A 16,310-nucleotide genomic window follows, 5' to 3' on the forward strand; every position below is an offset into this window, starting at 1 on the left:
TTTTAAGTAGTATCCTCTGAGTGGATGGAATATAAAGTTATTCCCTCTGGAACTCTTTTACATCTACATTACAAATCATATTGTTACTTTTAAATGCCCATGACAACTTTTAATTTGATCTTATGAAAGGCCCATTGTCTAAACTTTGTATAAAATCCCACATGCAATACTTTTGGGCATACCCAAAGCATTATGTTCTTTTGAAGCTATTGTGAAGGTCAAACCAAAATATTTGGTCTTTTTTTGAAAAGCCTTGGTATGTCAAGAAGGTTGGAGCTGACAACCGGGATCTGCCCGTGCCGGATAAGAAGTTTCATAAGTTAAACCAAGCAAAATTCTGTGTAGTGGTACAGAACAGAACGCAGCGGAACAAACCACCGGGGTCGGCAACTGGCGAGCGGGGAAAGCTTTTATCCCTCCAGCCAAGCCCCGTGTGCCGGGGGCTCCTCCAGCGTCACTCCCCGGCCCCGGCCCCGGCCCTTCCCCCGCTCCCGGCGGCTGAGGAAGTCCATTGTGTCCGCGGCCCCCCCGCCCCCGACGGACATTTCTGGTGCGTTGAGCAAGTTCCCAGCCATGCCGCGCATTCCTGGGAAGATCGGGCGATAAGGGGAGGAAATGACGGAGAGTCACCCCAGCGCCACCACCCGGCCCCGCGGCCCGGGGGCTCGGCCACCCCCGCGTCGGGGCAGGACCCCCGGGCGGGGCCGGGCGGGCCGGGGGCGGGGCGGGCCCAGGTGAGGCGGGGCCGGGCCCGGGGCCGGGCCGAGCGCAGCGTCCGCCCCCCCGCGCGCCCGGCGGAAGTGAGCGCACGGCGGCGGGGCGGGGGGAGCCGCCCGCAGCCTGGAGCGCTCCCGGCGGGAGCCGCGGGACCGGGGGAATGGCCGAGGTAGGCGCGGGCAGCCCCCGCCGCCGCGGGTCGGGCCGAGCCGGGGACTCCGCGCTGTCCCTGTCCCGCCCCGCCGCGCTCCGCTTTGCTCCCCGCGCCCCCTGCCCCGCGCCGCCCGCTGCCCCCGGGGGTCGCCCCGCCGGGACCCTTCGGCCTCGGGGCGCTCCCGCTGCCGGCCTGGGCTCGGCCCCGGCCCCGGCGGCTGCCGGAGCTGCCCGCGCTGCCGGGCGGCACCTGCGGGCGGCGGGGCCCGGGGGTTGCGGTCCCCGCACGGCCCGTCCCGTCCCCGCCGCTCGGGGTCTGTGCGGGCTCTGCCTGCGGGACGTGCTGCCAGCGGGAACTGCGCTCTGGAGAGGCGCCGCTCCGGGCGCGGAGCCGGCCGGGGGAGCTGCCCGCGCCCCGCGGGTGGTTTTTGGACCCGAGGTGAAGTCTCCGGGGTGCGGGGAGCTGTCACCGGCACGGGGCAGGGAGCCTGGGGAGGCTCGCCCTGCGTAGGGGGCACCTTGGCGGTCGCTGGAAGAACGCACCAGGTTTACATTTCCTTTTCTTCGTCTCCTCGTTGGCTTTTGAGGGGGTTCGCTTGCCCCGGGTTGGTGCGTTACTGTGGTTTCAGAGAAGTTGGATGTTTACAGAGCTGATCCTTAAACAGCTCTGCTGTTTCCTCCGGGAGCTTTTCCGAATTACTAGTGATGGATGGAAGTGTGTGACTGGCTTACTGTTCTTGACTCGATCGAGTTTATTATTCTGCATCAACACAATAAAAACGGTATACCTGCACCTTTGTTAGCACAAGTAACCTCCCAGTCCAGCTATGCTGTTGTTGGGAAAAGGATGTGGCGTAAGATGCACTCAGAAGAAAAGAGTTTGGAAGAAAAAAAAGATGGTTTTCCTAGTCATTGTATTACTTATTACAAGTGTGATGCTAGAGCATAGCACAAACTGATTTGGGGTAGAGGAGAGTTGCAGACGTTTTAAATAAGAACCTTGCGTGTTTAATGCAGATCTCTTTCCAAACGGAACTGAAAATTCAAGAAAAAACGTGTGATGTTTGTACAAGATATTGTGCAATATTCGTTTAGAATATAATCTGTGTTCAGGAGTGGTAGTGGTGGATGATTTATGAAGAATCCAAAGGGGAAGCAGAAATGGGGCAGGGGAAATGAAATCAGACACACAAAAGTATTTTGTTAGTTGGCTTTGTCGTCTTTGAAGGCAATTGTTTCCTTCATTCCCCTGACACTGAGAGTGGGCCTGGAAAAAACTTTATTATGTATCTGGGAGAAAGAGAAGTTGCTTAAATTGAGATCACTTAAATTGGAGATCACTTAGCATATTTGTGGGAGGGGGGAAAAGGGACTGTAATTGCCACCAAGTTCTGTTGTTTGTGTTTTGGGGTTGTGTTTTTTGTTCTAAAAGCAAGTTGAAGCAAAGCCAGTAGGAGAAAGTGGGCAGTGAAAGAAAGTTGCATAGAAGATAAAGGCACTGAGAGAAAACACAGAGAGACTGACAAATACTTGAAGTAAAGTGCCCTTTTGAGGACGGGACCACAAACTAGGCAACTAATAGGTTATTTAGAGTCCCATCTTCTTAAATGGTGTACTGTATTTGAATTTTTTTTTATGTTCAAATTTCCTTTACATTCTTTTACATCTCTTAAAGATGATTGTTTTTAAAAAATACATGGGAGATGTCAAAAAAGATTTAAAATTTTGACTGATTTAATAAAATAGATTTGCCCTCCTTGATTACAATGCAACAGTAATCCTGATTTAGATACTTGAGGTTCCTCTCTCCTTTGGGTTATTATTGTCATTGTTAAGAACTCAAACACAAATGTTCATCAGTTTAGGTAGTCAGTGTATTGAAATTGATTATTTAGTTATTTTTATCTGATTTGAGTAGCATTCTGTGTCATAACAAAGATAATTAAATGCCTTAAATAGAAAATGATGCACTAAAAAAATATTTTCTGAATTTGTGTTCCTTTGTTTCTTACTTCTCAAACTAAGTTGAAACTGATGATTTCTTATCCGGTTCTGCTGTTGTATCTGCTGTCTAGCTGGAGAAACTTGGATTACATTGTTTTAGAAATAAAAATGCTGAGATGATGTTTTGGAGCTTTTTTTTTGTTGTTGTTGTGTTAGACTTTTATGTGGGATCAAAACCAGACCAGTATGGGATTATTTAGAGAAACTAATGCTAGATTTGAATTTTATTTGAGCAGGATTGTATACTGTTTGCCTTTAAACTCTTAAAGAATCTTAAGGCTGACTTATGGGAGCTTTAAAAATTGCAGTAAATTAGTACTGGTAGGTAGGCCAGTGTAAGTATAATGCTAACATGACTAGAATTCATAAAATATAGTACATGTTTTAAGGTCAGCCTTAATGATATTCAGATGATGACGTTCCATTTTTTTATTTTAGAAGTATTGTCTTTTAGTGTTTACAGTCAGTGCAGAAATTACTTGGTATTTATTTATTTTTAGAATAGTACAACAAACTTAAAAATGAGGCAGTACATCACAAATGCAAATTGTTTGCCTCGTGGAAGTGTAATTGTAAACATGTTGCTCCATTTTAAGCAGAAGATGTGGATGTGTGACTAATTACCAGAACCAGAGTTCAGTTTTTATCAACAGTGGTCAATAAAATCAGTCATCTAAAGAGCATCATCCAGCCTCTTTGTAGGCGAGGAGGTCACAGTGAAGTCAGTTGCTGCAGGAGAATGATGAAGTTGTTTCCAGACATGGAAGGGAAGGAGGGAATGTTTCAAAGCGTTCCAGTAATGATAAACCTCACTCAAGCTATAGAAGTTGCAGAATAAAATGCTTTCCTCAAAGCTCACATTTAAAAAAGCTATGAGAAATATTACTTTAATCTGTACCTTAGTCTGTACCTTGGAAATGCAACCTGACATTATTTCCTTAGATTAAGGATTTAGTTTGTTCCAAGCGATGGCCACTTGTGAGTGCTTTCATAGAAGAGATTGAAATCGAGGGCAAAGGTATGTTTGCATGTTTCATGTAACTTGTAATTTGAAGTTTACAAACAAACCATCACTTACAAAAACCCAGCCACAATTGGAAGCTTGCAGTACATGGTGTATGAGGGCCTCATGGTATTTGTGCTGAGAGGATGTCGCTGGTTCCCGTCTGCAGATTGGGCAGTGCATGATGACCTAGAGTAAATAATTTAGCTTGTAGGTTTCAATATTGTAGGTGATATTTTTAGGAGGTGCATTTAGAAGAGGTCATCAATAACTGATGTGATCTTCTGCTTAGATTGTAGTCACAGTGAAGAGCAGAGCATGGTGGCAGTGCTGAGTTATGAGGCGAGTGCTGAAAGTTTAGATGAGTTCAGCATGCGGCTGGACAATTTGTGGATGAAAAAGTTCATCAGGAGTCTTAATCTTAGAGAAGTTACCTCAGGATTCAGGAAGTACTTGAGTGGCAAATCAGTGGGGACTAGAAGGGTATTTTGAGGAAGTGTCATTACATGCTTGTCTTGGTTTAGGTTTTTCCTATTTGCATTTCTGAAGCCACCCTTAGAGACAAGATAAGGATGAGATGAACCTTTGGTCTGACAGGGTGTAGCCACCCTATTCAGTTTTCTACCTGCGTATTGTTAAAAAAAAACAAACAAACAAAAACAAAACCCAAACAAAACCCTGTGATCATTGAATCAATACATGTAATAAGCATTTAGTATTTTCTAATGGATAAAGCAAAAAGGTACATGTGAATTGTGTGTTTGTTCTGTCAATTAATAATCAGCAATTCTGCTTCATAGAGTTCTATGAATGCGAGGTTTGTTGACTAAGAAGCATCTGCTGGTTATAACTGAAACTTTGCAAGTTTCCTGCCTGAGGGGAAACTCATCTGCTGAAGCAAGTGGTGGAAATAATTTGGCTACTGCAGCAGAATTGCATTTGGTTAGACTGGTAGGGTGATACTAATACAGTGATACAGACTTAAACCTGGGCCAGAGCTGTGGTGTCAATGTTTCGTCTCAGTGCGTGTTTTTGATTATGTTTGGTTGAAGGTGTGTACTATGCCCTGCTGCACAGGGAGTAAAATTGTGGTGGAGGGTTGTTTTCATCTCCCTGTGTTAACAGCCACTGTACCTTGCATCATGAACTTCCTGCAGATGGCTGCATTTTGAATGTTTTGTGACATCAGGAGGATATCTTCAGGGCTTACTTCAGGCATGTAACTTAAGAAAAAATGTGTTTTAACATGGTCCTCTGTCTGTGCTGTAGAACGTTATAAACCTATATGAAAGGTGTTTGGGCATTGCTGCCTGGATAAAGCCCTGAGCACCCCTGTCACCTTCTCATAACTGACCCTGCTTTGAGCAGGTAATGAAACTAGAGACCCCCACCAAGGCCCCTCCCAGTCTTAATTGTTCCATCAAAGTGATATTCCAGAATAAAGTTACTTTGCAAATCAGGGATTACAGCACTGATTATTTAGCTGGGGGGGAATCAAAATATTTGAATAGAAATGGAAGAATAGAAAAAACCAAAACACCTAAGCCAGTAGCTAACGTTGATTCTGTATGAAATATTTTGTGTTGCGTGAGTGTTTTCAAGAACCCTTTGCAAAGAGGGATTGGTGGGAAAAATAGGGAATAGTCAGGGTGACGTGGAGAAAAGCACAACTTCAGAGGTGTCTGTAAAGCAAGAGAACCAGTAAAAAGTTTGTAAAGCCAACTTTTGAAACACGGGGAGTGCAATTGAAAGTATTATTCTGTAAGGAGAAACATTGCAACAGAACTAGAATTCTTAGCCTTTGTCAAACAATGCTGGTAATAAGCTTGGCTGTAAGGCATGGGAAAAAAACAATCTTGGCCCAGTATATCAGAATGAAACAGCCTGAGATGCCATCAGTTTGATTATTGCTTTTTTCTGGTACCTGCATCAAGACAATACTGGGCAGGAACAGAATAGCAGGTGTGCTGCTAGAGAGCTGAGAAGAGAATAGGGAGAAATATAGGGATACAAAGGTTGATGAGTAGTTCTGCAGCTGATGGAACTGATGCCAAGTTTCCTGTTGATTTGTGTCTTCACAAATTGGCTTTAAGGGCTTCTTACCACAGTTCAAGTATTTATAAAGATTATCCTGCTAATAAATCTGCAGTGTCCAGTAATATGAGCACATGCTACAGTTTTCTTCTAGCTGTGACACCCGGTGTTCTTGGCAGGGTCTGGCTGCTTGCTTTTATAAAACTTATATGGAATTTAATTATCTTTAAGACCCCCATCTCTTTAACAGACTTAAATGAAATGGTGATTGGATTCAGAATTTGAGGGGAGGAGTATAACAGCACAAATATGCTGGATAAGCTTGCAAACCTGTGGTGGCAAATCTGGATGTATCCACATCTACTGATGGAATGGCTTGCAGGGGCTAATGATGCAAATGCCTGGTTCCAGAAGGGGAAGAGTACTTTGTGGCAATGGAAAACACATGATCTGTAGGTAGCTGTGGCTGCCTACACTGAGGTTTGGCTGGAACATCATGACAGATGCTTGTTGGAACATTGATCAAAAACTCCACATTCTACAGTTAAAAAGTACGGCATATAAAATAATGGTCCTCTGCACAGTGTCCTGCATGAAAATTGATTTCAGTAGAACACTTCATAAGCTTTTATAAGCACTGAAAGAGCAGGGGGTGTATTTTTCAAGGGATTTGCTGCTGATGTTGAAAGATCTTGAAGTTGGAGGCTTCCTGTTCTAGTGCTAGAAACATCCTATTCTTGCCTAGCCCTCAAGATCAAAGGTTTTGTGATGAAATTTCAAAATCAAAGTTGAGAAGCAGTTCCTGCTTTATGAGCTGAATGATTTGAGTAAAACAAATGAATTGAGTGTTGGTTCAGAGTTTGTGCCCAGTTAAAAATTGCACCTGTATTAAAGCTAGTGAAATTTCATTTGAAGGTTCTGTAGATGTGACATGAAACAAAATAGATTCAATCTTCTGGTTAACTGTCTTAATCTCATGTGTAAGGGGGCACTTTCTAATTTTTCTAAATGACTGGATTAAAGAAGCTACTAAGTTTTTAGTGGAAAGATAGCATGTTAGAACTATATAGCTTAAACACTGATCTTTTGGAAGTGCATGTGTACACATGATTGAGAAACTTCCAATTTAAATTTAACAGTATTTTAAAAGAATAACAGCCTTACTTCAAGAAGTCATGTCATGAATATCTGTTCATTTTTTTTCTCTGTTTGTAGCAATTTGAGTGCATCTGGCAGAGAGGGCTTTTAAACATCAAAGTGCTTCTGATTTTTATTTTTTTTTCTTGCTAAAGAGTTTTCCTGCTGTGGCAAATGTCTCGCTATGAATTCCTTTGCAGATGGTTAGTACTTTCCACAGTATATTACGGCTGTCGTAGTTTGCTAAGTTTTCCCTGGTATCCCATAAAACTGCTGCTGTCTCTGGTATGCAGGCAAAATTTGTTAATTCTTAAGTTAGCTATCATTCCATGTTAGGCAAATGCCTCAAATATGTTTATTTTTTTGTAAGTAATGGCAAAATTACTTCAAAGTTACTGTGAAAATTGCACTTGTTTTGAGGAAGCTTTGGCTACTGTATGCCAGGGTATTACTTTATAAGGAATGCAGGAAATGGCCTGACTTGTTATCGTTGCTTCTGTATTTAGTGCTTGGACTCCAGGGAATTCATGTGCACTGATTTGTGATAACTATAAAGTACTTCTTGTGAATAAATTACCAAATAATATGTTCTGTTCTTGCATAGCACTAGAACAAATTATAAATAGAATATTACAAGCTATGGGGTTTTTTGAGGAGAAAATTGTGCAACTCATCTTAAATAGAGAAGAATGTTAACATGTACATGAGCATATGGTGAGATTACCTCTGCTTAAGGTAACAGGATTTATGTCTAACAAAGTCATCCCTGGATCATTAAGATAGGAAACTAATTTACATTTTGGGAGTCTTTGTCCTGGTAGAGGTGGAAAGTCCTGTATTGGTTCCCCTGAAGTTTCTTACCACAAACCTATAAATTCATTATTGGGAAAAAAGTTCTTCCTGGTTCCATTTTATGTATTTGTTAAGTTAGTATATGTGTATTTTTTTTTTTAAACGTAACACTGTAAGTGAAAATCTGGTTTGAAATTAATTACCATTCCATGTAGAGGTTTTGATCTGAAGGAGATGGTTGGACATGTTGTAGTTTCTTGGTTCTTGATATTAATAACGTTTTGTTGCTGCCTTTTTATTTAAGTGCATTTTACTCCTTTGAAATAACGAATGATGGGCAATACTCAAAATTACATAGCAATACACAGGTACTTGAGTGATATAAAATTAACTTTAGACTCTAAACACGTTTATTTAATATTGTCACCAATTTTTTGCTTTTATGGAAACTCTGCTAGGCTGGAGCCAAAGGGGTCTGCAAACTCATGTCTGATCACAACTGGTCAAATGGTTAAAGGAGAATTTGCTTGAAGTTAATGAAGTCTCACTGCAATAGACAGATTATCCTTCATCTAGGCTGCAGATAAATTGGGTGGTTGAGATTTTAGACTTGCTTTTAAACAAAGCAGGCAGTATTGGTGAAGTATGGCAGCATAAATGTGATGACTTCATACTAAGTATGAATGTGTCTGTTTAATTTCAAATTTAGGGGAGAAATATGTGGTGTAGCAGATTATAACAGAAATTCATAAGTGATAAAACAATCTCTTCAATTGCTTCCAGCTTTCATTGAAAAAAAACTGAAATGTTTCTCACATTCTTTGAGTGCTTGGCAAGAGTAGTGCTCTTGAAGGTGAATAGATTGGCAGCTGAAAACTGATTATTACTGTTACTTAAAATAGTGTGCAGCAGTTGAGATGAGAACAATCCTGACTCTGTAAGGATTACTGCTAGGTCTTCTGATGACCTCCACTTGTTGCAAACTTCTGCTGAGTTCCTGTGGCACAGTCAGTAATGGTTCAGGCTTCTGGAATTTGAACTGAAACAGTCTTCTGAGTGAGAGGAGTTCCCTGCTGATAGATGGTCTTAATGGAATTTGCCCTTCTGTTTGCAAATATTGGAGAAGTTTAAATTCTACTCACTCTCTGCTTTGAACTTGGATGGCTACAAAGTGAGAGGTTCAAAGCGAAGCTGAACTTACATGAAAATGTTAACTGGTGAGGTGTAGTTAGTATTTAAAAGAAGGTCTATCGGTATTTTAATCATGCTTATGCCTAGGGAGGGAGCTTTTCTTCTTCTGATGTGTTGTATGGATTTACTGCTTAAAACTGGCATGCAAATACTTTTTGCCAAAACTATTGCAATTTTATCAGATTTTTTATCATTTTTTAAAATCTTCAAAATGTTTGAAAAAACCTGCAGTCTACTTATAGAATGTGACAGAAATTTATACACTGATTTGATTCTAGAAATTTCCCAAGGACAGGACTTAAATACAGCAATCAAGTTAAGTATATGTATGCTGATGAGGCTGTCTTGCAAAACTAAAAACTAAAATTCAATTTTTCAGATAACCACTTCTATCTTGAATGCTGGAAACCACTGACAGAAATACAGCACTGTTAATGTAAAATTGTAAAATAAACAAGCAGTTATTGAGTGATTGGGATTCTCTGGATGTTATGAATGAATGTGCTGTGATAGCTGTGCAGCATGTTTCTGAGTGTTAAGGAATGTATGTTTATCTGCAGTTGTGATTTTGTGGAACAGTGACTCCTTGTGAGTAGGAGACTGCTTGGCAATATGGAGATCAAGGCTGTTGATTTCAGCACAAAAATAAGGCTTCCTAATTTTTTAAAGACCTGGGTTTTGTTGTTGTAATTATCAAGCAGCACCAGAATGCACTGATAATCTTCAGAGTTGTGGCCCAAACAGTTCTGAATAGTCTCAGAAAGTATGATCCTATTTTGGTTTTTTAAATAAAATTCAGAAAAAAGTCCCACTGCTATTTAGAATCGTTAGGCAACAGCAAGACTATGAAAACTGCACTTACCTCATGCTGCTGCTTCTTGGAAAAACCAGGTAGGAATTATTGAGAGGACTTCACAAGTCAGGGTGTCCTTGCATCTGAAAATTTGACATAGCAATTTTAACCATCTGTAAGTTAATAAAGAGATTAAAGCCTGCTTGGCTTTCTAGGCAGTCTGAGAAGTTGGTGTCAAGTATATTAGGCTTCTTGTTAGGATATTATCTGTGGCTAGTAGGCTTAGACCATCTACAAAATGTTCTGTATATCTTTAGGAGAAGGTTTAGTATGACTGCCCTGCTAACAGGAGCATAGTAAATAATTGAAGGCCACAGCTGTGCTATTAATGGGACCAGAGACCTGCACTATCTATAAAGGAACTCAGCAAAAGGGTTTGGGTTTTGTTTGGTTGTTTTTGTGTTTTTTTTTTTTTAATTGATTCCCTGATTGGGTTAAACACTCAGCTCTGCAGATAGCCAGTAGAGAGAACTTCATCCTAAAGGCAATATTTATGGCTTAATGTTTGTCAAACTCTGCAGCTTAGTGTATTGTTCAGAAAGAATCTGGTGTCTGCTTTTTTCTGTAGACTCAGTCTGTGTTGAACATTTATATAATTATCCTGTGGCATGGATACATACCTGTGACCTCCTAAGCTTCTCATTAAGACTTTATGCCCCAAGACTTCAGCTGTGTGATTTTCAGGGTTTTACTTTGTTAATCTGTCATTGTTTCAGTCTTTCTGGAGACACCCTCTTTGGTTTGAATCTTGTCTTGGTACCTGTAACATCATTTCTGTTTTAATTTTGCTTTGTGAAGGGTTTCACTTGACTATGTCTTCAGACTTGGCTGAAATGTGTAGAACCTCTTATGAACATGTCTGTCCTTCACACTCTAAGCCATTGAAATGAAGCAGGTAAAACAAAAACTTGGCCAGTCTTTAAGAATTTAGAGAATCTGTTGAGAATCTTGCTATCCATGTGGGGAATACAGAGAAATACCATCACTTTGTTTGAAGCACATATCTCTGATTTGATTCAGGGAGGGAAAAAAAAACCCAGCCCAAAATCCAAACCCTTCTGATGGGTGTGAATACAAGGGATCATAAAGAGTTTAGAGTTATCTACATTATTTGCTGCAGAGAACTCTTAATTTGTAGATCATTGCATGACTTAAAACTCAGGATGATTTGCATCTGTAGGGCTCATCCAATTCAGTGAAACTGTGTTTTAATGAGGATTGCGGATTATGTAAGCTTCCTAGCAGAAACTCATTATTCTTGATTTTTATCTTGCTACTTGATATGCACACTAGCTGTTGCTGAAGACATCTCCTGGACTCAGCTCTGACCCAACTGTGTGCAAAAGCTGTAGAATAAAGCAGAAGTTAACACTGAAAAACAACACAGTTCTTGTGGTTATCTCTTACAAGATTATTTTAATAGAGAGGCATAGATACTGTGGTGAATATGGGAAGTTTTATTGTAGTCCTAAGCACAAGACTGGATTTGTAGTGGTGGTGGCCCTAAGCAAAAGTGACCTTTCAGAGTTTCTTCCTTTACCTAGTAGTGAATGACACTTCCTTAAGGGGCTGTTAAAGAGATTACTCAATGAGCAGCTGTACTTAAATAGCTCAGTTTGCTTGTCCAAGAAATAGCATTTCATAAGCATTATTTTTCTTGTTAAGAGGGTAAAGTACAATATTTTCCAAAGGAAGAGAGGTCCTTCAGTGTCATTATGACCATTATAATCATGGTACAGCAGTCTGAAAGGTCTGTTGTTTTTGTAATCTGTTGAAGTAAGCTGGAAGTCCTCTTGATAATGTGCTTTATCAATGCTAGATATTTGTATAGTCTTTAGAATGATTTCTACTTCCAAGATTGCACCTGTGTAATTGCTCAAATCTGAAAACCACTAGGTACCTGAAGGGGAGCTTCTCTGTTTTGGGTTTAGTGGTGCAAAAAGAAACCAAGTAATTATTAGTATTTACCAGTGGGTAGAGTAAGAAAAATAAATGGGTCTTGCATAATTCAAAGATTATGGATATATTGTGGATATATTTCTGTGGCTTCCTTTTAAGTTTGACACCCCGCAGACAAATAAAAATCGGTCTCTTGAAAATTTTATGTCCTGGGTTTCTGAAGGGCATATGCGGCCTTGTCAGTTGGTGATGTATGACATGATTTCTTCTCTACGTTTCTAATGTTTCGTTTCCTTTTAGGTCTGCTAGATCTATTCTGAAGGCAAGAGTAGACAACCAGGGGAGTGTTGCTGCCTTAATTGGACATCTGCTCTTGCGGCATGGCCCAGATATCCAGCAGCAATGGGTTCAAACAGCGCTCGTCGCCTTCTCTGTCGGCCGCAAGGTCAAAAGACGTGGACAAAGAGGAGGCATTGCAGATGGAAGCTGAGGCATTAGCCAAGATGCAGAAGGAAAGAGGTGTAGCTGGTAATAAACAAACCTTTCGTTCTTTAAGCAGCCCCAGACAAAAAGCACAGCCTCATAACAAACAGGACCATGACCTCATGGTGTTTCCAGAGTCTGATGCCAAGAGCATGGAAGATAAACTAAGTACCATTGACATAGAGAAGCTTACACATGCTGAACTAGAGAAACTGCTGCTGGATGAAAATTTTGAATCTAGTAAAGTACCTACATTACCAGCAAGTCCTATTTTGAGCCCGTCTTTGTCTTCGCAATTTTATCTTGGGCCTGCGGGTCAGAGGAGACAGTGGACACCTGGTATACCAGCACCTGTGACATGCACTTTACCTCCTATTTACACCTCAGCTTCTTACACAAAACAGACTGGTGTCTTTCACAACGGATTCCATCCAAGTATGTCGTCCTATCCCTCCAGAGAGCCTATTTATCTTGGTCTTCCAAGACAGTCACAATACATTTCATACCCATTGGCAGCTACCACACCTTTCCATCCACAAAGAAGCCTACCTATATATCCTCCAGTACTCACACCAGAAATGGCAAAAGTATTTGACAAAATTGCAAGCACTTCAGAATTTCTGAAAAATGGGAAGTCGAGCACAGACCTGGAAATGACTGCTATAAAGTCTGCAGTTTCTAACCTGCCAGCCTCGGAAAGCTGTGGGGATGTTAGTAAATTTGACTGGTTAGATTTGGATCCCCTAAGTAAACCGAAAGTGGATAATGTGGAGACTTTAAATAAAGCCGAGAATGATGGAGAGAGGGCTTCAACTATGACTGCTGAAGATCCATGGGAGGCTGTGCTGTTAGAAGAAAAGCTGTTAGTAAATTATCACCTGGAAAGAAAAGTTAATGGGAAATCTTCTGGAGCAACAGTCACAAGGAGCCAGTCCTTAAACATGCGAACAACTCCACTTGCAAAGTCACAGGGCCAAACATCACAGGTATGTAAATTGGTATCTTTAAATTGCAGTACAGTAGTCAAGATTAATCACAATATTTAAAGACACTTTAAGGTCTGGGTTTGTTTTGTTACTTGGCTTGAGCAGTGTCCAGATACTGTGATCTTATGGCATATGTATTAGTGCTATTCAGAAAATTGAATGTTACTACTGAATTATCTCCAAAATAACTCTGCCCTTGTGTAACATTTCCGTGTTTACTGAGGAAATTGCTGTTTTTCAACACACTCCTATAAAAAATGGAAATAAGATTTAGAACAATTAAGTATTTAAATCCTATTGATAAATATTTAAATTTTATGAGTAGTTCACCTGATACTGCAAAATAAAAGGATGGTGAGTTAAGAACTGAAAATTTTATCTTGAGCAGCCTTTATTTTGATTTTGAAAAAAACAAAATTTTTTTTTCCTTATCTTTGAACCTTTCAGCATTTTTTTTGTTTTTATTTTATTTTAGAAAAGGTAGCATGGATAGGTGGCATAGTCAAAGATCTTTTCTGCTTTCCTAGTGTCACTTGCAGCCTTTTATGGGACCACTTTGGTAGGCAGAAAGCTTTCCTTCTGTGCAAGAATGCTAGAGAACTTTTTGATTATACTGTCTTGGATGGTGGGATGCCTGTTGGGTCAGAAACACTGTACTTCTGTTCTGGAAGAAGGGAAACCATCTTTGTGTGATGTTACTTTTATCAGGCAGGGCAAAAAGGTGACTTGTGCTCTAGGATCAGGATCACTTCAATGGAATATTCAAGACAAAACTGTCAGCAGGGGCTTTAGTTATGACACTCATATCTTTAGACATGGAGCAGATGCAGTTTGTGTCAAAACTAAAGTGTGTAGCAGGTGATCAATACTGTCACAATCTCATCTGGTTAATTATGCCCCCATAAGTGCATCCTGTTGTTTTCCAAGTCCAGTAAATGGCTGTAGATTATTTAACTTTTCCTATATTTTGAAATTCTTTCTGTGATAATTCCATCATAAAACAAGACATTAGTCAGCTCACTAGAGAATACTTCTGGGGTTTTATTTGTTTGGGTGGTTTTTTTGGTAGAGAGAGAGTAGAAAGACTGAAGGAGAAGACTTCAGTGGAAGAGCCAGCACCCTGGCAAGGATGGTAATGGCAGAAAAAAATTGTACTTGTAGAAGCTGATTAGAGAGGGAGGAGTAAACTATTTGTTTGCCTTGGAGACTTTGGATTGCAGCTGTTTTGACTCTTAGGTATTGTCTTTCTAGGTGTTTTTAATAGGCTAGGGACATGCCATAGAAAACCCAACCGTTATCAGTCAAGGATATTTTCCAAATTACTCCTTAATTCTTCCCTCCCCACCTCCAAAGTGGAGGAGGTTTTTCTCAGAAATACGAATATTTACTAGACTTTGGCCTAAAGGGCTGTCTGAGTTTCCACTGGAGTGAAATTTTTGGCCCCTTGTTTGAAGGATTTCCTGTTTTTTCTGGGTTAGTTGTCACTATCCTGGCAAAAGTTTAATAGGAGGCTCATAGAAAAGGACCAAAAAAACCCCCCTAAACCCAAAAAAACTCTTTACCTCTGTTTTTATGGGATCACATTTTTAGCATTGCATATGTGTAGATCTTGGGTGTGACTTAATTTTGCTTTTTTTTCCCCCACAGTTGAACTGTGATATATTAACTCAGTTATTTCCTAGTATTTGGAAAGGCATGTAAATTTGGGCTCTATAGCAGTTTGCTTCTCGGTTTGCTATGTCATCTGGTGTTATGTTTGTCAGTTTTCCAGTGGTGTTTGGTTGGTTGTAATGCAGCTGCTGATGGTAATAGCTGGACTGTATTGGATCACAGTGTTTCTGAGGTGTTGTCTGTAGGAAGAAGTATTTGACTGTTGCTGAATGAAATCTGGTTTTATAAATTCCATTTTTTTTTCAAGAATGCAGGTTTTAAAAGGGGCTCTCCTGTTCATAAGGTCCAGTCTCCTGCTATTTGCATGTCACATAGGAATTGGTTCATAAATGAAGCTCAAGCTCTGCCTTCACATGTGGTCTTTTTCCTCCTGCCACGTTTGATTTAAAGGCTGTTTCGGACCCTTACTGTCCTAATCAGTCATCTTATTTTCAGCAGAGTGCATTTGTAACTAGCTCTTAGCAAATGTTCTTCTTTCAGGGTAGATCAGCAGGCATTTAAGATAAAAGAATCATTTTGATATTTACCTCAATGTGCTATAAAAGTGACTTCGTCAGCTTTCACTGCAAGCTTTGTGTGAGAGCTTCCCTTTTATGTCATGTTTTTTTGAAGATGGCTTATGAGAATTTTAGTTCTCTATCTGAGAGCATAGTGTGCCATGTGCCTTGTACAGCAGCATGAATAAATGCTCATTACAGGTAGGGACATCCTTCTTGATACACTTCTATTGCATTTGCTTTATTCACCATGGCATCACAACAACCCATATCAAACTTGTAGTCACCATCTCTTTCAAACAAGTTCTTAGGTTATAGCAGATTTCTGAAGTGAATGCCCAATTGAAGGTTTGAGATTTACTTTCCACTTTTTCTCCTCTGGTCTCTGATTGACGAGTTTTGGCACCAGGCTCCAGTTCTAGTCTGTATTATGAGATTAGCTGATGATACAAGACTATAAATTAGCATGGTCATTTCTGCTAAGTTATTAAGGAAGATAATTAATAGATTTACAGATGAGTCTCTCAAATAGATACCTTTGCAACATAACCTGGCTCTTGTATCTTTTGCCTATCCCATGCTTCTACTTGCTTTTCAAGGTTAAATATTTTTCCACCTACTATAGTAGGAAGCTGAGTTATGTAGCCCTTGTTCTTGGCAGCTCTCTTGTATTCTATCCAATTTACCCCAGGTATCTGTGTTCTTCAAAGTGTATTCTGAAGTCTTGCATCTTAACTGGTCTGGATCATTCTCCCCCACCCTTTCTGAATAACTCGGTCTCACTGCCCCTTTAAACAAAACTATTAGTAAAAAATTCTAGTCATATATTTTGATTCTATCAAAATGTATGACTGCTTAGTCTCTGAATCAAGAGATTGCTTTGATCAAAT

At 40.4% G+C, this 16,310-nt stretch overlaps 1 protein-coding gene across 4 annotated transcripts in view; it reads left to right on the top strand.

The window, feature by feature from the left end:
- The first annotated feature begins 783 nt into the window (after positions 1-783).
- Positions 784-16,310, top strand: part of PIK3C2A (phosphatidylinositol-4-phosphate 3-kinase catalytic subunit type 2 alpha) — a 51,338-nt gene continuing 35,811 nt past the window's right edge. For 2 of the 4 annotated variants that reach the window (XM_051803940.1, XM_051803939.1), the window contains exon 1: positions 12,084-13,252. In XM_051803940.1, the coding sequence (XP_051659900.1) occupies positions 12,164-13,252 (1,089 nt within the window). In that variant the 5' untranslated portion in view covers positions 12,084-12,163. Of the gene's footprint in view, positions 887-1,275; positions 1,417-12,083; positions 13,253-16,310 lie in introns of those variants that run through there. The other 2 variants (XM_051803937.1, XM_051803938.1) reach the window with 2 other exon arrangements.

Source organism: Manacus candei, unplaced genomic scaffold, assembly GCF_025592945.1.
Source record: "Manacus candei isolate 608988 ecotype Guabito, Panama unplaced genomic scaffold, ASM2559294v1 h1tg000060l, whole genome shotgun sequence".
Classification (NCBI taxonomy): domain Eukaryota; kingdom Metazoa; phylum Chordata; class Aves; order Passeriformes; family Pipridae; genus Manacus; species Manacus candei.